This window comes from Brachyhypopomus gauderio, chromosome 14 (assembly GCF_052324685.1).
Source record: "Brachyhypopomus gauderio isolate BG-103 chromosome 14, BGAUD_0.2, whole genome shotgun sequence".
NCBI classification, from domain to species: domain Eukaryota; kingdom Metazoa; phylum Chordata; class Actinopteri; order Gymnotiformes; family Hypopomidae; genus Brachyhypopomus; species Brachyhypopomus gauderio.
The window spans coordinates 16,381,765-16,402,099 of record NC_135224.1 but is presented as its reverse complement, the minus strand read 5'-3'; the positions used below and the strand labels follow the sequence as shown (position 1 = coordinate 16,402,099).

The following is a 20,335-nucleotide window of genomic DNA, read 5'->3' as shown; positions in this document are numbered from 1 at the left end:
AAACAACATTAAGACTGAGACCATGTTATGAAACCTCAAATGATCAAACAAGCAAAAAAAAAAAAAAAAAACACAAGAGACAACTTGTTAATACATGCCGTTTTTAATAAAACGTACTATGCAGTATATGTTTCTTTTACAGATTCTATACCACACTGGTTTTAAAGTGTTGTGTAATAATGAGATGCAGAATGACCATTTCTACAAATGTCTTTTGCTATTGAGTTGCTGCATCTTTTATTGACTTTTACAGATATTAAAAACACTCTTCACTGAAGAGTTGGTTTTCTACAATATGAATAATAGTCTAGATCAAATATTAAACCAAAATTAATATGCAAATGAATTTGCATATGCAAACATGCATACAATGCATTTACATGTTTGCATAACAGTTTTTACCCTTTATTTACGCATAATCATAAGCATACATAATAAATAAACCCAAAGGCAGAGTCTGTGGGAGCATCTCAAAGCCTAAATATTCATTATTTAAGGCACGTTTCTGACAGCTTCAGACAGGGTTTAAGGGCCAAACCTGCATAAAATCTCATGACAGAACTGGAAAATGGGTAAGATATCCCGTACACGGATACCACTGCAACACATCACTGACAGCCTTCACATGCAAGCTGTAACTACAGGAATAATATGAACCGAGAAAAGAAATATGGCTAATGTCCTTCTTTTAATCTATTTACTACAGAAATTCGAGCTATTTTAACTTTTGTGATATATGAATAATGCTATGAGTAAAATTTCATATGACAAAAATGCTTTTTGTCATTTAAACTCAAAGTGCTGCAAATGTAAGGGTAAGTTTGACTTCTACTGACTAGAACGAAGATTTTTTTTTAATTACCCGGACAGTAAAACGCACAAAAGGAATGTTTACAATTACCACCCTATGAACGTTTACTTTGGTCTGTCCTAGTTATCTTAGAGCTAGTCCTGGGTAAATATGAATAATTACTCTGATCTGTGCCATTAAGTTGATGGTCAGTAATATGTCGTATACTGTATATTATGAAAATATATTAAAATACTTCAAGATACATATTGCACGTGTTTTTAATGTGGATTATTTTTGCATGGGCATAGATATACTGTGAGTTGAATGATCATTTATTAAAAACAAAATCAAAAATCAACAGAAAATAAAAAACAGAGAACACGGTCTCAACATGTAGAAGATGTGTATGGCTGTGAGATGTGTATGGCCAGTGAGATGTGTATGGCTGGATGTTCAGGACTCTTAGTTGCTCTCAACATTTGAAGGAAATGACATTTGCCCGGTCTAATTTCACTCTTTTTGCCTGAAACATGATCCATTGAATAACTCACACAACATCCCTACTTATGAACGCGGAATGATATTCGTTTCTAATACAAATAAAATGTAAAACCAGTAACATAAAAGAGTAAAAAAAAAAAAAAAAAAAACTAAACAAAACAGATCAGTGGCATCAGTCTCCTTTAAACATCGTTTTGTGTTACTCACCCATTGGTCATTGCATTTTCACTGTAAAAAAGACCGCAACAGTTAAATGAATGATTCCTGATGTAGTTGCAACCTGTGTCCCAGCAGTCAGATCAAATGTTTTTGGGCCAGTTTGGAAACAATGCATCACACCATTCCATTAAGTACTTGCGTCCAGTCACCACTGACTGTGCAAGTATGTGTTTTTAAGTGAAGGTGTGCGTATCAAAACTGGGGTTTCCACAGCATGATTTGTTTGTCTTCTCCTCCTGTGATGACACTGCTGCATTGTTCATTTATCCAAATACATGTGACTTGACCTGAAAGTGGAAGTGGTTTAGGTCATATAACTCAGTGGAATTGTTCATCTTAAAAGTACAGGTCCTTCTAAAATAAATTAGCATATTTTGATAAAGTTCTTTATTTTATGTAATGTACTGATAAACATTAGACTTTCATATATTTTAGATTCATTACACACAACTGAAGTAGTTCAAGCCTTTTATTGGTTTAATATTGATGATTTTGGCATACAGCTCATGAAAACGCAAAATTCCTATCTCACAAAGTCAGCATATCATGAAAAGGTTCTCTAAATGAGCTAATAACCTAATCATCTGAATGTGAACCTAATCATCTGAAGACCTGAAATATTTCGGTTGGTGTGCAATGAATCTAAAATATATGAAAGTTAAATTTTTATCATTACATTATGGAAAAGAATGAACTTTATCACAATATGCTAATTTTTTTAGAAGGACCTGTATAATAACAGGCTTATTTTTAGCATCGATTACATATGTACAACCTTGATCGTCCTTTTAATTAACCAAAGTATAAATGGTTTCATGTGTGCAAGTTTGTTTACCTGAGTGAGCAGGGATCTTGTGTATGACCTTGCTGGTAAGTAGGTCCCAAACCAGAAGGTCCCCAGACTGCCCTCCTGAAAGCACAGTGCTGCCATCCCAACAGAAACATCTGGGGCAAAACAAACAAACAAACAAACAAACATCATTAATTTATTTTGCACCTTCAGCATTTCTAATGAGACAAACCAAGTTGCTGGGCCTTAGATTTATGGATCAGTATATGAGCGGTGTGTGTGTGTGTGTGTGTGTGTGTGTGTGTGTGTATATGAGTGGGTGTGTGTGGTATTACCTCTGCTCATCCTCTGCAAGGACATTAGAGAGAAGCATGCCAGTCTGCACGTCTGTGACCTTCAAACACGAATCTTCACCCACACTTAGAATGTTTCTACTGTCTGAATGAAACACACACACACAGTTCCCACTCCAAGTCAAATGTCAAATTCCCTGACTTTTCCCTGAATAAAAAGCTGAATTTCCAAGACCTATAATCAACGGAAAACAGGCCGCCTTTGTTAAATCAGTGTGGGAAAAAAATTGAGTAACCATAACAACCATTGCAACACAATGTTTAATACATGAATATATAACACTTTGATAAATGGCAACTAAAACTGAAAGATGCTACAAACAAAATCCCCCGACTTTCTATATCTGTAATAGACTAAAATTGCATAACAGTGCAGAAATTCCATGAACAGTGGGAACCATACACTAAAAACTCATTTTCAGACATTTTCAGGAATCCTGGAATTAGGTTGCAGACACACTGACTGACACATTATTGATTAGGACAAAGTTACATTCTCAAAGTGCATCATTTTTACCAGTTACATTAATCTGTGTATAATGACAGTACTGTATTGGCTTCATATTAGAAGCAACGCTATTAGTTATGTTAATGCAATGTTATTTGTACTAATGATAATCATAATTTGATGTAACAAGTGAACAATATTTCTAGCTAGCATCCTGACAGATGAGCAAAGTAATCTGAATATTATTATTATATTATATATAATTATATTATATTGTTATTCCTCTTATTTCATTTTAGGAATTAACTGAATTGAATTGAGGTGCACTTTTCTAAGTGGTCAGCTGTGCCACACGTGTGTCAATGTCCCTGACAACAAACAACTACCCACCAGGACTAAAAGCCACCTGGTGGATCTTTCCGGAATGGCAGGGGAGTTGATGCAGGAGGGAGAAGCTGTCAAGGTCCCACACACTCAGGGTGCCTTCTTTTGTGCCCGACCCTAAGAGTGTACCAGCAGGGCTCAGTGCTATGGTGTTAACCTGTACACACACACACACACACACACACACACACACACACACACACACACACACACGCACACACACACGCACACACACACGCACACACACACGCACACACACACACACATACACACACACATACACATACACACATACACACTTCTTAACATATTACACATAAGCTCTTACCACATTATTTATGGGCCTTGGCAGAATTACCTATAGGCAAATGCAGCATTACCTAAAAACCTTTACAGCATTAGCTATGGCTGAAGTGATGAACACCTACTCACCCCTGACTCGTGTTCCAACTCAGCCAGTAGCTCAAACCCTGTCCTCTTATTACTGGAGATGTCTGCGGCTACACACTTCCAGACCTGTCAAAATACAAATATGAGCAACAGTTTAGGATCTATTTTAGGAATTACTTTGGTTTTCTTGCCAAACTGAGAAGACTATTCTACCATCTGAGGTATTTTTATTTTTTGATGCCAAATTAAGTTGAGTTTAAGTGAATTTCGGCGGGTAGTCTCAGCTTTTTTTCCCATGTGGAAACATACAGGCAATACTTCACAACAGAGCCACCTCACCGCCTACGCAATAAAACCAAATTTGATAATGCCAAAACTATCAGACGTTATGAGTTGCCAAAGAAGGCTTCACGAATGCACCGAGAAATTCATTAACTCATTATTGTAATGCAGGTCTAATTAACACATGGGTTTCACTAGCACAACAAAGTGTTAGTGACGGGAGCTCAGTCCCCTGACCTTCACGGTGGAGTCCCAAGATGCCGTGTACAGCTGGTCATCTCTCCAGCACACCTGACTGACTGCGTCATCATGGCCCATGAGTGTGTCCTGCCTCCTGCCATAGGCTATAGAGTAGAAGTAGCTGGGGGAGAGGGTGGGGTTTGCGTACATGGGGGAGGAGTTTAGAGACAGAGGAATAAGGCAGGAGACTGGAGTTATAATGCCAGCCAGCTAAAACGCAAAGTTAAAAAGATTGTGCTTTTATTGCATGCTCACACATTATTGTCCCACGAAGAACAAACTACTGTTTTATCCTCAGGTAGCATGATACAGGAAGACAAAGCCTAGAGGGAAAGAAACAAGTTGTGTTAGGTAGGTGTGTGTGTGTGTGTGTGTGTGTGTGTGTGTGTGTGTGTGTGTGTGTGTGTGTGTGTGTGTGTAAATTACCATGTTTGAAAAGGACACACTCCTCTGTAGTCCACCGTTCTCTTTAGAAAGCATCTTCATGGTTGAGTCTGTGACCAAAAAATAAAAATCAACTCATACATACACTCACCGGCCACTTTATTAGGTAGATATTGCTAGTACTGGGTTGGACCACCTTTTGCTTTCAGAACTGCCTTAATTCTTTAGAATTCTTTTAGAACCAGTCTGTACATTCTTCTCTGACCTCTGGCATCAACAAGGCATTTGCTCCCACAGAACTGCTGCTCACTGGACATTTTCTCTTTTTCGGACCATTCTCTGTAAACCCTAGAGATGGTTGTGCATGAAAATCCCAGTAGATCAGCAGTTTCTGAAATACTCAGACCAGGCCGTCTGGCACCACCAACCACGCCATGTTCAAAGTCACTTAAATCACCTTTCTTCCCCATTCTGATGCTCGGTTTGAACTACAGCAGATCGTCTTGGCCATGTCTACTTGCCTAAATGCATGGAGTTGCTACCATGTGATTGGCTGCAACTGAATGTTGCACAGGTGTACCAAATAAAGTGGCTGGTGAGTGTAAATAACATTAGCAAATATATCAAACATGAGATGTTCGGTGTGTGGAATGGATTTGTTACCTTGAGATGTTGAGAAAATGGATGTGCCACTTAGGGGCACAGCAATACCCGTCACTGCCCTGAGTTTCCACCAAAAACAGGAAAGAATTATACCCTGACCACACCACCATTCCACAAGGGCAGACAGATACAAATACACACACACACACACACACTTACTCTTTGTGTATCTTGTGACTGGACTGCAGGGTGAGTTTGTTCATGTTACTCCAAGCCAGTTTCTTACTCTCCTCAGTCAGATCCTCAAAGGATTCCATGCTGGGAGAGACTGAACACACACACACACACACACACACACAAACACAAACACACACACACACACACACACACACACGTATAAGAATGTGTGTTCATGCTAATGTTTGTTTATGTGGCTGGTCAGTATTCAGAGTTCAAATCTGACCTGGTGACATCTCACTAGATGTAGCACTCGTGCTGGTCCCTATGGAGATGCTGTGGAACCGGGGTGTGATGCGCTGAGGATGAGGAGTGGTGAAGAGCTGACGAGGGGTTTGCCCAAACTCCAGGATTTGAGTCAGCATCGCAATCTTCTGATCCGGGTCTTCAATACTGCACGCAGACACCAGTATTGAAACACAAACACAAAGCCATACATGCATAAACACACACACACACACACACACACACACACACAATGCAAAAAAATCCACAGGCAAAAACACACAGACAGACACACCAGTAAATTGCTTTTATTGACCGATAAGCTTTAAATATGCAATCAGATTTATATCTTTACACTGGAAATGTGCCCTCATATTTAGGTATGATGTTAAGTTAGTTATAATTTTTTTTCCCAATTGTGATTTTCATCTCAATCGGAATTTGTCCTCTGCATTTAACCCATCCATGCAGTGAGAACACAGCCACACACACCCACAGACTAGTGAACACTACGGGGTTGTGAACGCACGCATGACCAGAGCGGTGGGCAGGTGTGGATATGAAGGAGGACATACTGTAATCAATGACTGTTCTGTCCTCACAACACAGTCCTGGAGTATTACTAGACAGACAGCTACAGGCACTGCCCCCCCCCCCCCCCCCCCCCATTCACACACCCAAAAAATACAAGATTTTTAACTTTCATTTCTCTTGTTAATGCTGCAGTAGCTGTAGACTCTGCTAACATTTGTCTTGTTCTGAGAGGATGTCAGAGCAATGAGTCACAAGAATTTGACAAGAAGTTTGTTTTGCACATGGGACATTTGAGGGCATTATGAGGGCAATTGATGCAATCATGCACCTTTTAAATTCTTAAAATTCTCATCTCTTCTCAAGAGTATAAATATCTGAGGGATTTTTTTTAGGTTAATCCAGAGTCGAATCAAATTCAAGCAATGCAGGGAGGAAGGAGTGCCTCCCATCCACGGTATCTATAACAAAGCTGCTGTGAAAGTTTTTACTTAAAACGGTCCTTTGCCATTGAGAACTGCATACATCCTGATCGCGCTCTTCTGCCATGGTACATGGGAACCTGACCTGGGGTAGCCAGATCAACAGCAAACCTCAATGCACTTAGTGGTGCCCAACAAGATGGTATCTCCATTCGTCTCCTCGCTCTGCTCCCCACATCCATATTGCTTGGTTGTAGGTCCATCAACAGGAGAACACCTGGATGTAGAGCAGCTTGGTGCCTGTCACCATCACATTCAGAGCTTCTTATGGTTGCCTTGTTTGCAACATCTATAGCAGATGGTTCATCTTTACGAAACAATCGGCTTTCATTTAGCCCTTAATGCTTTTGTCGATTACAAGTCTGAACTTGCTCAAATGGTCCTATGACTAGGACACTGTGATCTCCATCTTCCATTGTGATCTCCTTGTACTGCTCTTGTTCACTTTTGCTCTTCAAGGAATGGCAGTCTTGTGGAAGACCTTCTACAACTAAAGTGTTTGTCTAATTAAGAACATTGGCTACTTGATAGTGAAAAGCAGGAACTGTGGTCATTTCTGATCTTTGCCTGTCAAACAAATCTGGAGAAAGTTTGAGCATGAGACGGAGGTTTTCCATTATTGGGTTAACGTCCATTGCTGTCTAAATATAAAAGGCACAAGAGGTAGACCTCTTATTTTGTGTATTCTAGCACATACAGAGAGCCCTCTAGTTTACAAACCATGGTGCTGTCTCTGAATCTGAGCAGTTCTCAGCAAAGCATGTTCAACCACCTCCAGAGCTCTATGTTTCTTCAAGTGTCTGCCAAACCCTGCTAAGAAACCTTTGGATTGAATACAAATGCTGAATTCTGTTTGTCTACTCTGACCTATAATTCTCTGGATGGTCATCAAATTTTGAGAGACCTGAAATGACCATCTTAATGCGTAGGAGGTACTCGATGACGTCTATTCCAGCATCAGGCCGAAACACTAGTGAGGAATTCTCAAGGTAGCACTGAAGAATATTCTCATGTTTCATGTGCAGCGAATACTGCTCGAGTTTGGGCTGCCTCAGCCTTTTCATGCCCTTCAAGTGTCACAGATCTTCTACTCTGAAGAGGATGAGAACTAAAGTGTAGCATCTGTGCTCTGGTGAACCCCCATGCTGTGGTACTTTTGCATTTTCCTGCTGCATTGTGTTCTAGCTAGACAAAAGGTAGCTCCTGCCACCTGTGTATTGTTAGACAGCTAATAGGCACTATCCTCTAATGGCAGCAAGTACTTTTGCTGGATTGTTTAGTGGAACATCTTTATATATGTTGTGTTACAACTCAACATTCTTACGAGAAGCAATAGGATCTTTCACAGCGACTTCCAGAATGTTCTTCCTGGCATTACAGAAGTAGTACTGGCCACTTGGTAGAACCACAGTACTATGTGTATACACATCAAAAGTTACATAAGAAGCTTCACTGAATAATTACACCAAGCACGGATTACGGTGGTTATGTTACCTGTCACAGTCTATGCCTCCTTCATATGTCAGTGGATGGAAAACTGAAAAAATGAAGACAAGAAAAAGATCAAAAACTGCTGCACCAGTGCTGTGATGTATGATTATTATGATTACGATTATTCCTTTTAACAAAACACACAGGTTTGAACCATTCGAAAATCTGTAGTTTTGCACATTATGTTTATAAGAAAGCAAACCAATGCAGCTATGTTTATTTCAACATAAATGTCTGTTTACAAATCGACAATTACCTTTTCTTTTCTGTGAAATGGGAGATGATAAACCATTGGGGACCCGCTGTATATAAAGCTTCTGTTTCTAACCTATTCATTATTCAAGATTATTCAGCCTGTTCAGTAGCCACCGTTTTGTAATGCATTTGTTTAAATATAATTAAGGCACTGTAGGATAACTGTAACTTACATAGGTTGCATACTACTTTAACTCAAGGTTTCAAAATTTGTCTTCTGTCCAAAATTTTTCAGGGTGCAAATCACTCTCTCTACTACAAATCATGTCACCCACACAAGGGCACACGAAGCACACAGCCAAGGTGGTGCTGTTTTCCCCCCACTATTTAACATTAATTAATATTCATTTTCATAATCGAATGTCATTTTTTTACAATATTTTCACTGATAGAATCTTTTTGTTGACAGCACTAGTGTGTGTGTGTGTGTGTGTGTGTGTGTGTGTGTGTACCGTTGTGGGCTGCTACAGCTTCACTCCCTCTCTGTTTATAGCCAAAGATCAGGTCGATCCATTCATGTAAGTGCTCCGACACATGCTGACTCTCCAACGCAGAGACCATTTTCTGCAGGAAATCATCTGCATCTACACACACACACACACACACACACACACACACACACACACACACACACACACACACACACACACACACACACACACACACACACACACAAACATACACAAACATACACTTTGGTGAATTAGGCTGGACAATTGATGGCACTGGCATGAGATATCATGGCATGATAAGAAGGTTTAGAATCAGAATCAGAAATAATTTTGTATATAATTGTGATCATTCTGATTATCTTTCAGAAAATACTTTCTGATTCTGAGTCGGGTGATGCTTTCTGATTTGTGATACTTTGATTTGGGTGATACTTTCTGATTCGGGTGTGTGTAATGGACTTTTTAACAAGCTTGGCAACTCGCAGCTGAAGGGCAGGGACCATGGGCACCGGCCGACCTACCTGAAGCCCACGGAGGAAGCTCCACGTCGCCCACCTGTCCGCCGCCCTGCCTCCGGCCCAAGCTCAAACGCAACAGGTTCTTCAGAAAACTGCTCCCGGTGCCGTAGAACTCAGGAATCAGCTGGAAGAGACCCACACATCTGAAAACGACGCCATACGAGGCTGTAGGTGATTTAGTGTTGCGCTGCATCATCACCTGTAACCATTAAGACTACCCTCCTACCTCCTTAAAGTCAGTTCCTCCCTCTAAGCAGTTTTTCCATGTCTCCCCGACACTGCACAGGTACAAACAGTTAGAATACATTTACATAAAATATTAGTTTAGAAGCAAAATGAGTGGGTGGTGTGTCTGGGTGAAGGCCGACCTGTTGAACATTCGGTCTGCGTGGTCGAAGCGTCCGTTCTGTAAACAGAGCATGTGCTCTGGAGCTTCAGGGGAGGACCCAAAACCACACACACACACACACACACACACACACACACGCAAATGTTTCTTATTTCACACAGACTTAATCTTCAGTAGTATCCTTCATCATTTTCAGTGGACACTTTATGTTTCTCCTGCAGAATGGTGGATGCAGTGTAGGACTCACCCACTCGCACAAGGTAGAAGAGGACGTATCCTGGAGAGGAGTAATGACTACCGTACATGAAACGAGGCTCAGGCATGTCCCTGTAGCGCTCCTGTAACAAACACACACACACACACACACAGACACACAGGAGAGACCAAATGAGAGACAAAAATAACTTGCCATCAAACAACTCGATAAGCAGTCAGTACAAAATATGAAGAAAAAAAGTCCTTCCAAGGAGACTCTTCCAACCAACTGTATGTGCTAATTAGTTCAGAAGAACTACTTCAACAGCTCATCCAGGTGACAAAATCATGTCAGACCATTTAGCTTTTGAACTTCAGCATAGAAAACATTTTGCAGATAAACACACAAATCTATGACACAAACCCTGTGAAAGTAAGCAACTCTAGAAATAAAACTACCTTGCAAGATGCAATAACCAAAAGGGACTACAAACATAATGCCCCCCCGCAAGCTCCATAGCCCACACGACAGACAGGCCTGCGTTGGTACAGTATCCCAGGGGGTGTTGCTTACCAATAGTCTTTCCAGTCTCTCTGTGTTTAAAGCTCCCACAGGTTTGCTAAGGTCCCGAAATGAAGCAGGGTTCAACAGATCTATCAGAAACACACACACACATACACACACACTTACACTTACAGACATGCTGATGGTGCAGAGTGAGACATCTGCACCATCAGATGTCCTGATTAATATGCTTTGAATGTGAAAATAATCTGGTGTGTGTGTGTGCGTGCGTGTGTGTGCGTGTGTGTTAGGCTGACCTAGCTGTGAGCTACTGTAGTCGCTGATGACCCAAGGGAACACAGGGTACTGGGAGAGGTCGTTAACACTGCGGTCAGCCAGGTTGTTGAGGTGCAGCAGGTACTGGTAGTTGGAGATGTGGCCCCTCTGCCACTGTAGCATGTAACTCTCCGCAGTGTGTTCCGCTATGTGGTTCTCTATCACACACACACACACACACACACACACACACACACACACACACACACACACACATTCTTGGTCTCACTGCGCTACTACTTCTCTGTTTTAAGCTGACTAACGTATCTCATACAATATTGTGACAACAGGAGATACTGATATGAATGCAGGTAGAATTTTTTTTCCTTTATTTTAAATTTACTCGTTCAGTGCTGCTATCATACGTCACTGAAACACAATGGTCCCTGAAAGCAACATAACTAGGAAAGCGTAACGTCATTTAACATACCGAGGAAAGTGGCGATATAGTAGTAAAGTTCATCCCTGTCTTTAGTATTGTAGAACTTTAGGTAAATATCTGAACACAGATCATTCTCTGTACAAAACACCTCCAGTCCCTGAAATGCACAAAACACATCAACACAGTCATAAACACATACAAATAAATAATCACAGACATCCACACAAATCCACTAGTCAACACATACTTACCAATGGTCTCAGACCATGTCTTCTTTTGTAGATGCGCCGGACACTATGAAGCTCAATTCGAACTACTGAATCCTGTGTCATGCACCCGCGCACACACACACACACACACACACACACACACACACACACACACACACACACACACACACACACACACACACACACACACACACACACACACACACACACACACACACACACACACACACACAATGCTGATTAGCATTACACAAACACTGCAGGGAGCCAGGTAAAGGCTACTTGGCTGGTGACTCACTGGATAGCCATTGAGCGGCTGGAAGTAGAGGTTGCAGTCAGTGATGCAGACATGGCCAGGGTTGGTCACCAGTGGAGACACCATCTCAGCCTCACACTCCATATGGGGTCGTTCACACACACTCTGAAAGCTACACACACACACACACACATTTATTACATGAGGTAAAAGTAACACATTCAACCACAGAAAAGTCACCTACACACAGCAATCAGCTTAGAAACCACCATAAGAGTGCCAATGACGCGGTTCATTGCACACCCAATCAGTGTCATGAGCTGGGCACTGGGGTGCTTCCTGCGTTAGATCCTGTATGTTTTCACAATCACACCTTCACACTTCTCGAGAAGCATCATGTGAAGCACGGTCACGTGCCCCCCACGGCTCAACGAGATCAGCAGGTTTCGCTCCCCTCATCCGGCCTTTAGTAAAGGCAGCTCTGCTCCAACTAATTCATTACAAAAACGCCCTTACTTGTTCTTGTCAAAAGATGCTCTGGCCAACCTGGACTGCAAATTGGCGGCGATCTACAAAAAGACAGCAGCCGTGTTAGGATCAGTAGTGCAGTGCCGGGCTTGCTCCCAGAATTCAACAGTCTTTTAAGGAGGGAACCGAAATGCACATGCATTTCTTAATGCATTGGGACGCACCATGGCCGTCTGGTCACCGAGCTTGTCCAGACACGATGCCCTGTGTAGCTGCAGAAACGACATCAAGTGATCAGTCAAACAAGCACAGCCAGCTTCCACCAATCACAGAGGGGACGAAGACAGAAGTGCACACCTGGAGCAGGGTCTGCACAACGTCGTCCGTCTTCCTCGCCATCTCCAGGTGGAACCTGACGGTTCTTTCGCCCTAATATGCAAGTTACGACATTAGTAGTGAATAAACTATTTGTTGCTTCTGAAATGTAAGGCGAAAATTTATATGTATCAATGCCGTTCGATATTGTGGCAGTGATAACCAGAAAATCAGAAATCGAGGTCATCCTCATATCGCTGACCCAACCCACACCCCCATCCACAAAAACACAGACACACAAATAAACAATGGAGCTATGGGCTCACCCTTTCATATTTGTACGGAGCAACAACATTTTCTTCTTTAATAAGATAAACCTGTCAAAAAGGGTAAAAAATAAATAAATAAAACAATTGATTTAAATACGTCAAATGAAGCCTCTGCATGCACACACTCAGCTTCTGTACACACGGCCGTGAACGGGGCTAACCTGCTTGGTCTCCAAGAGCACACATGTGGGACTGGTTCTGCAACAGAATGAGGAAGAGAAAACAGAAACGGCCAGATGTTCAGCATTACCAAAAAAAAACAAACAAAAAATGCTAATGTAACCACACCACCACCGTCACACAGGAATGCCCTACAGGTGCCTGCGGATGGGTGCGAGTGCTTGTGTGGGTGTCCGCCGTCCAGGGCGGTGAGCAGGCGGGAGACGGCTCACCCTTTGAAAGGGTTGGCCTCTGTCTCTCCAGTCCCTTCTATCCGTTTGCAGTCCTTCAGTGGGATCTGGTGGCAAAGCAGCGAGTCAGAACATGGTGTCCAGACCTGAGGTGCTTGTGAGTGCAGCTCTGGGAGTCACCGACTGGCTTTTACCTTTAGGATGGGCTTGTTCACTTCATCTGGTTCGAAGATGACGGACTTGGAGCAGATCTTTAACGAGCCCCTCATACGTCTGTCAGACCAGTGAAGATACACAGGATTAAATGTGTCATCAAGTGCCCCATAACAATTACATCATTAGACTCATCTACACAGACAAACATGTAACTGTTGGTAATTTTTACACAGGTTTACACTGAGCTGCAGATGTAATGTTTAAAAGATGCTGCTTTAATCACTGTGGTGAAAAAACATAGCCATGGAAAGTTAAAGGCACGTCATCACTGTTGTCTTATAAAAATACACCTTTCAACTATAGTTATGCCTACCCAAAACAAGCATTTCCAGTGGCAGTGTAATTCAGGCACAGACTTCTGTCTGGGCAGCTAGTCCAATGTGTCCTACCTCCACGTTGTATGTTGTATGTCCACTCATTATGTATTCCTTATCATTATCTCGCTGTTCTTACCTGTTTGGAACATTGTCGGTCATATGATAAGCAGTATGCTGTTCAAAATAATATTCTTCAAGATCTAGCAACAACAATGAAAACCTGAGAAAGAGAGAGAGAGAGAGAGAGAGAGAGAGAGAGAGAGAGAGAGAGAGAGAGAGAGAGAGAGAGAGAGAGAGATTTAAGAATCCTTAACGATGGAACATCCGAAAAGTTCAGCAAAAAGTGTCTATAATGAGAAGACAGAAGTCCAAGTTCATGTGCCATTCATTTTAAACTCCCGCCTCAATTTCCGGCAACAAACGTGATCTCAAAACAAAACTACGTAGGCGTGCAGAGAACGTTTTTCTTTCCTCTGTGGCCTCTTGTACCAGCTACAAAATATGCGACATGACTGAATAAACATGAACGTCGTCCATGGCATAAGATACTTTCGGCCTGCTAAAACGCATGATCGTGCTATTTCGGTTCGATCCCTAATCTTCAAGTCTAATCGCTGTGGCCGGACGGGTTTTAAAAGAGCACCGTGTCTCACCCCCAGAACCAATGAAGTTATAGGACACCCAAAGGGACAGACATGCTGAAATATCCTACCTCTCTTTGGAACGCGCCTTTTTCCCCATGAAGGCCATCCTGCTCAGGACAAGAGCGTCCGCCGAGCAGCTCTCAACACGGAAATCCTTTGAAAACGGCAAGGACTGACTAGAGCTCCAGTACTGTCACAACAGTCAACTACTGTAGTTCATTCTCCCTGTCCCTCTGGTGCGCATGTCAACACAGTGCGGCTGCAACACGCATGTCCGCATTCTGGCCATGCTCAATTTTTATTTATACATTTGTTTTGATTTTTTACGTACTAACTATTAGTACTAACTAATAATTAAAGCGCCAGCAATTAATATGAGCTTCTTGCTCACACCATGCTAATCTACAATTTAATTAACCCTTACATGTGGAAGACATATATAAGAAATGTCTTTATTTATTTAAGGGATATCACGTGGCCACATGACGTCACAACGCGAAACGAAATCGTAGTTGCGACACGAAACGAAGTTGTTTTGTTTTCGTACTAAGATGATGTGCAGCTTCTTCGTTCTGAGCTTCTTGATATTTCTGCATACAGTTTCTTCTGTTTATATTCCACCAGTAGTCGAAATAAATAATAGTCCAGTTATAGGTAAAGCAAGTTGTTTGAAATATGTATGTTATTTAAATTTAAATGTTTATAGTTTCAGTTCATGACAGGCCATTTACTGCAAAATTGTAATTAACACAATTTTTTCTGTCAAGGTATTCTTGCGCAGGAGTGGTATACGCCGACGCCTGGCAAAAATGCTTACATTGCAGCGTCCTACGTTAAGTATCTCGAGTCAGCGGGCGCACGAGTTGTTCCTGTGATGTAAGTTTAAGTAGTCATTAAACTGCGCTGTTAATGTCAAGTAAGACGTGTTCGAGGTTATGGCTTAGAGTTGCCAATTGTCCAGACGTATACAATATGACAAATGTTCACGTGTCTTTTAAAGTAAAAATATCTGGGAAATACTGCTAGCATTTTTGTACTTCTTAACACAATTGCAGAATTACACCTCCAGCTTTCTTATTGACTTCAGGATCCACAGGTCTGAGGAGTACTACACCCAGATCTTCAAATCCATAAATGGGTGAGAGACAGAACCGCAGGAATCATTTTCACTTTAATCACTCTGCAGTATACTATACTGATCCATATGAGACTGCAGAGCATTTGAACACGTCCCTCTGAGTAAGGGCCTTCTGCCAAATAGTGTAAATGATATTGTGCTGTGTTCTATATTCTCTGAGTTCTTGTATTCATACAGACTTCTGGTCCTGACAGGGCATTAGCTTGATGGTGTTCCTTGACTTGTTTGTGATTGCAATATTTTTAATGACAGAACAAAGGACATCTTTAAGTTACTGTGGCCAAGACAGTCTGGTGAATGCTGTAAATGTCTTGCTTCCTTGCTGTTCAGACATTTCTCTGCTAGTTCTAGTGGTTGGTCTGTACAGTTATTTTTACAAGTTAAAAGGATTCATTTCTTCATTACCGTTCTAGGTAAACGTTTAATTTATCTACGAAGGATCATTCTGTACTTTTGACATTCTGATGGGCGGATTGTTTCTGTTGGTGACTAGTGTTCTTCCCAGCTGTGAAATACCTTCCAGAATTTCCTGCCCAATGGTGTCAATAGCTGCATTTATATTATATTGGATATTTGAGCCCTGTGTGTCTTGTGCATTTGATATTGTTTTAATTATGGAAAAATCATGTCTATACCTAGACTGATGCATCCAATAACAACTCTGCTGCCCTGTTCAGAAGATGGACTGGGTGGTAAATCCCACCTCCTGTGTCTTCCCTTAATTTGTTTCAGATTAAAAATGTGATGAGTTTTCAATATTTTCTAGAGACAAAATAACCAGTATAAGGCCCACCATAGCAACAGGCAGTAATGGACTGTTAACCCTAACATCAGTTATTCAGGCTAACTGTAATGTCTTGTTTCCAAGAAATTGACATAGTATGACATGGTATTCTTAAAATTTCAGTGGTTAAACCACTACTAAAGAACAGAAATCTTGATCCCACAATTCTCAGTAATTATCAACCTTCTTTTCTTGGCAATATCATTGAAATTGTGACAGTTGAATGATTATGTTTAAGCAAACCAAATAAACTACACTTTTCAGTCTGGTTTCATATGCCTCCACAGCACTGAAACAGCACTAGTTAAGGTCATAAATGATCTAAGATTGAAAAATCATGTGGGTACACTCAGTCCTTTTTCTGCTGGATTTAAGTGTAAATGTTAACCTATGGATCCTGATTTCTCTACAGAATACTTTTTCCAGGTGGTCGCGCCAGCATTGTTTCATCTGGTTATGCCAAAGCAGCTGAAATATTCTACAGTCTTGCTCTAGAGGTTAGAGGTGCATTTAACTTAATGACTGGACATACCGATCTACTTTTGTGATGCACATGAGACCAAGAACTCTGAAAGTAAAAGAAACCTATAACTTGATGAAAGGGGCATAGCTGATGATTGAATATGTTGTGTGTGTGTGTGTGTGTGTGTGTGTGTGTGTGTGTGTGTGTGTGTTACAGGCCAACTCAAAGGGAGATTATTTTCCTGTGTGGGGAACATGCCTCGGCTTTGAGATGCTGTCCAAGCTAACTAGTGGAGAGTTACTACGATCACACACTGATACCAGTGGTCTTGCTCTACCATTGAACTTTACCAAAGGTGCAGTACCTCAAAACTGAAGTTCACTAATATGAAGATGAAGAGGTATTTTATTGATCCCATCTGGGAAATTCCTCTCTGCATTTAACCCATCTGGAGTAAACACACACATACACAGATTAGCACAGCACACACACACGTACTTGGACGTACATTGGGCAGTCACATGCTGCAGTGCCTGGGGAGGTTAAGTGCCACAAATTTACTTCAGTCTGCACTAATGAAGTTACTGGTTTCCAATACTGGAATCATTCTGTTGCTTTGATTAGACAGACATTGATCTGCTAGGAATACAAACGTTACAATTGAAAAATGGCCTTGTAATCCCAGTCCAGTAGTGGCAATTATAAGAGTTTAACCGGGTAGTTTGTTTTATTGTTGACTTAGAGGTGAAGAACAGTAGAATGTTCAAGGATTTTCCAGAGGATCTGATGACATCACTGGCAAAAGAACCACTCACAGAGAACTCTCATAATTGGAGTCTCACTACTGAGGTATTTATATTGCCTGCTGTTTTGTCAGTGCAGAGCTTATGCATTTGCTAATCATCATCTCTTACAAAGATGGTGGCCCACTTTGACTACACAAATGAATGAATAATGCTGCTGACACAAACACTGACACCATCATACAGCTACCACAGCATCTTTAACCAGTGACCCATTTTTCTCTGCAACAGAGTTTCAGTGGGAATGAGAAGCTCAGGGCTTTCTACAGAATTCTGAGTACCAACATGGATGGACAAATCGAGTTTGTATCGACAGTGGAAGGTGACAACGCGTAATGTGCAGATAGGAATAGTGCACACATGGGGAAAATGACCATTGTAAGTAATCAGTCTTATCCTTTGTGTCTTCTCCCTGTACACAGCATATGATTTGCCAGTCTATGGAACCCAGTGGCACCCAGAGAAGAATGCCTTTGAATGGACCCACTCCTACATTCCCCACTCTGCCTTTGCCATCAAGACCACCTTCTACATGTCCCACTTTTTTGTCAGTGAAGGTACGGAAATTTCATTTACAACCCTGTAATATATTACACCATTGTCAGATTTGATGACATTTTAAACAAGTTTAAGACCAATATAAAAGGTTAATTTTTTACATTAGATGTTATTGATTAAATCGTACATGGAATAAAGAACCAATAATGTCAGACAGCAAAAATTAAAGATTTTCTTCCCCTATGGCCCTTTGTTTCAACAGCTAGAAAAAGTCTTCACAGATTTTCAAGCAAAGAAGAGGAACAGAAAGCTTTAATTTATAACTATGTTCCAGAATACACCGGAATGATGACATCATTTGAGCAAATGTATTTTTTTGATTAATTTTCCCCCCTCCTTTGATAATCCCTTACAAAAGTATTCGACAACCTTAACTGTCCTATTATCCTCAAATATACTACTACACGATTCGTCCTTGGGGTCAATTTGACCCCAGGGATATTTGACTCTAGAAAATGATTTACAGAATATTGTTGACCACATTTTTGGGACAGGCACAGGGCCGGCCCCACAGGGGGGGTGGGGGTGGGGGAGCAAATGGGGGCGTTGCCCCCTCAGGCGATGTGTCCCACCCCCTCAATGTAAATAATAAGACCCATTTGTTTTACTTATTTTATTTATCGCTATACGGCGCCCCCTCACCTGCCCGGTACCCCCTGGTCAACAACTTACGTTCGCCACCCCCCCCCCCCCCCCCCTTTCGGTCAACAACTTACGTTCCCCCCCTCGGTCAACAATTTATAACCCCCCCCCAGGTGATGTGCCCCGCCCCCTCAATGTAAATAATAAGACCCATTTATTTTACAACAATCGCTACACGGCGCCCCCTCAACCACTCGGCCCCCCCCCGGTCAACAACATACGTTCGCCACCACCCCCCCCCCCCCGGTCAACAACTTACGTTCGCCACCACCCCCCCCCCCCTCGGTCAACAACTTACGTTCCCTTCCCCCCCCAGGCGTTGTGTCCCGCCCCCTCAATGTAAATAATAAGACCCATTTATTTTACAACAATCGCTACACGGCGCCCCCTCGGCCCCCCCCTCGGTCAAAAACTTACGTTCCCTGACCCCACCCACCCCCAGGCGATGTGTTCCGTCCCCTCAATGTAAATAATAAGACCCATTTATTTTACAATAATCGCTATATGGCGCCCCCTCACCTGCTACCCCCCCCCCCCCCCCCCCCCCACCGGTCAACAACTTATGTTCACCACCCCCACCCACCCCCCCCCCCCCCACGGTCAACAACTTACATTGCCCCCCCCCCCCCTCCAGGTCAACCATTTACATTCGCCACCCCCAAAATTTTCTGACGCCCCCCCCACTGTATAGCCTATGTCCTGACACCGGCCCTGGACAGGCACTTTATTTATTTGTTGAATACATAAATAGCCCCTTGAAAATCTGTGAGTTGACCTGTCCTCTAGCGCCACCATCAGGCCAAACTTTTCAATTAGAATGAATTTATCTTGAATTTTTCATACAAATCTAGTTAAAACAGCTTGGGGTCAAATTGACCCCTGAGGACCACCGATGGGTGCAATATGTGTTCAGCACATTGAAAAAAAATCATCATGAAAATTTTATGCTTTATCACTTGTCCCCATCAAATTAGGAAATGTCATGAAATATGAAGTAAAAGAAAAAAAGTCAACTACTATTTTTTCAATGATAAACATTGAATGGGGTCAAATTGACCCCAAAGACGATAGGAGGGTTAAGCCATTCAATTTGTCTGGATATTTAATTAACCTCTCAATATGTCAGATTTTATTTTACAAAACTGCTACTCAAAGTTAGTTTTATTTATCATCACTGGTGTTACAAGAGCTGTAACACCAGGAACAAGGAACACCAATGACAAATTGACTTAAAACTTGCCTTTTACAAGATGGACTCCATAAACTCTCATACCACTCTTCATTAATCTCACAAATATTAATAAGCTTTATACACATTTGAAAATAATGGGCTGCCTCACCATGTGCTCTTTGTAAGAGTCCTGCTTCCTTCTGAATGCTGACCCAGGATGGACTTCTTACAGACTTCTAATTATTTCATAATATGGCATTCTTTATGGTAAGGCCAATGAGATGAAACTCAGTGACATGTTCTTTG

At 41.7% G+C, this 20,335-nt stretch overlaps 2 protein-coding genes across 2 annotated transcripts; one reads left to right on the top strand and one right to left on the bottom strand.

The window, feature by feature from the left end:
* Nucleotides 1–1,055: 1,055 nt before the first annotated feature.
* On the bottom strand, nucleotides 1,056–14,732 carry nsmaf (neutral sphingomyelinase (N-SMase) activation associated factor). The gene is made up of 31 exons (XM_076972460.1): nucleotides 14,539–14,732; nucleotides 13,963–14,046; nucleotides 13,488–13,566; nucleotides 13,336–13,400; nucleotides 13,105–13,141; nucleotides 12,941–12,991; nucleotides 12,657–12,728; nucleotides 12,524–12,571; nucleotides 12,348–12,400; nucleotides 11,874–12,003; nucleotides 11,597–11,668; nucleotides 11,394–11,502; nucleotides 10,945–11,121; nucleotides 10,697–10,776; nucleotides 10,175–10,265; nucleotides 9,947–10,010; nucleotides 9,805–9,856; nucleotides 9,582–9,702; nucleotides 9,061–9,192; nucleotides 8,357–8,399; nucleotides 5,851–6,017; nucleotides 5,607–5,715; nucleotides 5,448–5,506; nucleotides 4,827–4,894; nucleotides 4,656–4,723; nucleotides 4,398–4,521; nucleotides 3,921–4,004; nucleotides 3,495–3,645; nucleotides 2,639–2,741; nucleotides 2,349–2,458; nucleotides 1,056–1,800 (listed from the first exon to the last, which is right to left on the bottom strand). The coding sequence occupies exons 1-31, from the start codon at nucleotides 14,574–14,576 to the stop codon at nucleotides 1,706–1,708; spliced, it is 2,736 nt and encodes a 911-aa protein (XP_076828575.1). The 5' UTR covers nucleotides 14,577–14,732; the 3' UTR covers nucleotides 1,056–1,705.
* Nucleotides 14,733–14,977: 245 nt separating this feature from the next.
* Nucleotides 14,978–18,915, top strand: ggh (gamma-glutamyl hydrolase (conjugase, folylpolygammaglutamyl hydrolase)). The gene is made up of 9 exons (XM_076972461.1): nucleotides 14,978–15,124; nucleotides 15,238–15,346; nucleotides 15,558–15,608; nucleotides 16,805–16,889; nucleotides 17,072–17,210; nucleotides 17,598–17,704; nucleotides 17,890–17,980; nucleotides 18,081–18,215; nucleotides 18,419–18,915. The coding sequence occupies exons 1-9, from the start codon at nucleotides 15,022–15,024 to the stop codon at nucleotides 18,538–18,540; spliced, it is 942 nt and encodes a 313-aa protein (XP_076828576.1). The 5' UTR covers nucleotides 14,978–15,021; the 3' UTR covers nucleotides 18,541–18,915.
* Nucleotides 18,916–20,335: the final 1,420 nt, after the last annotated feature.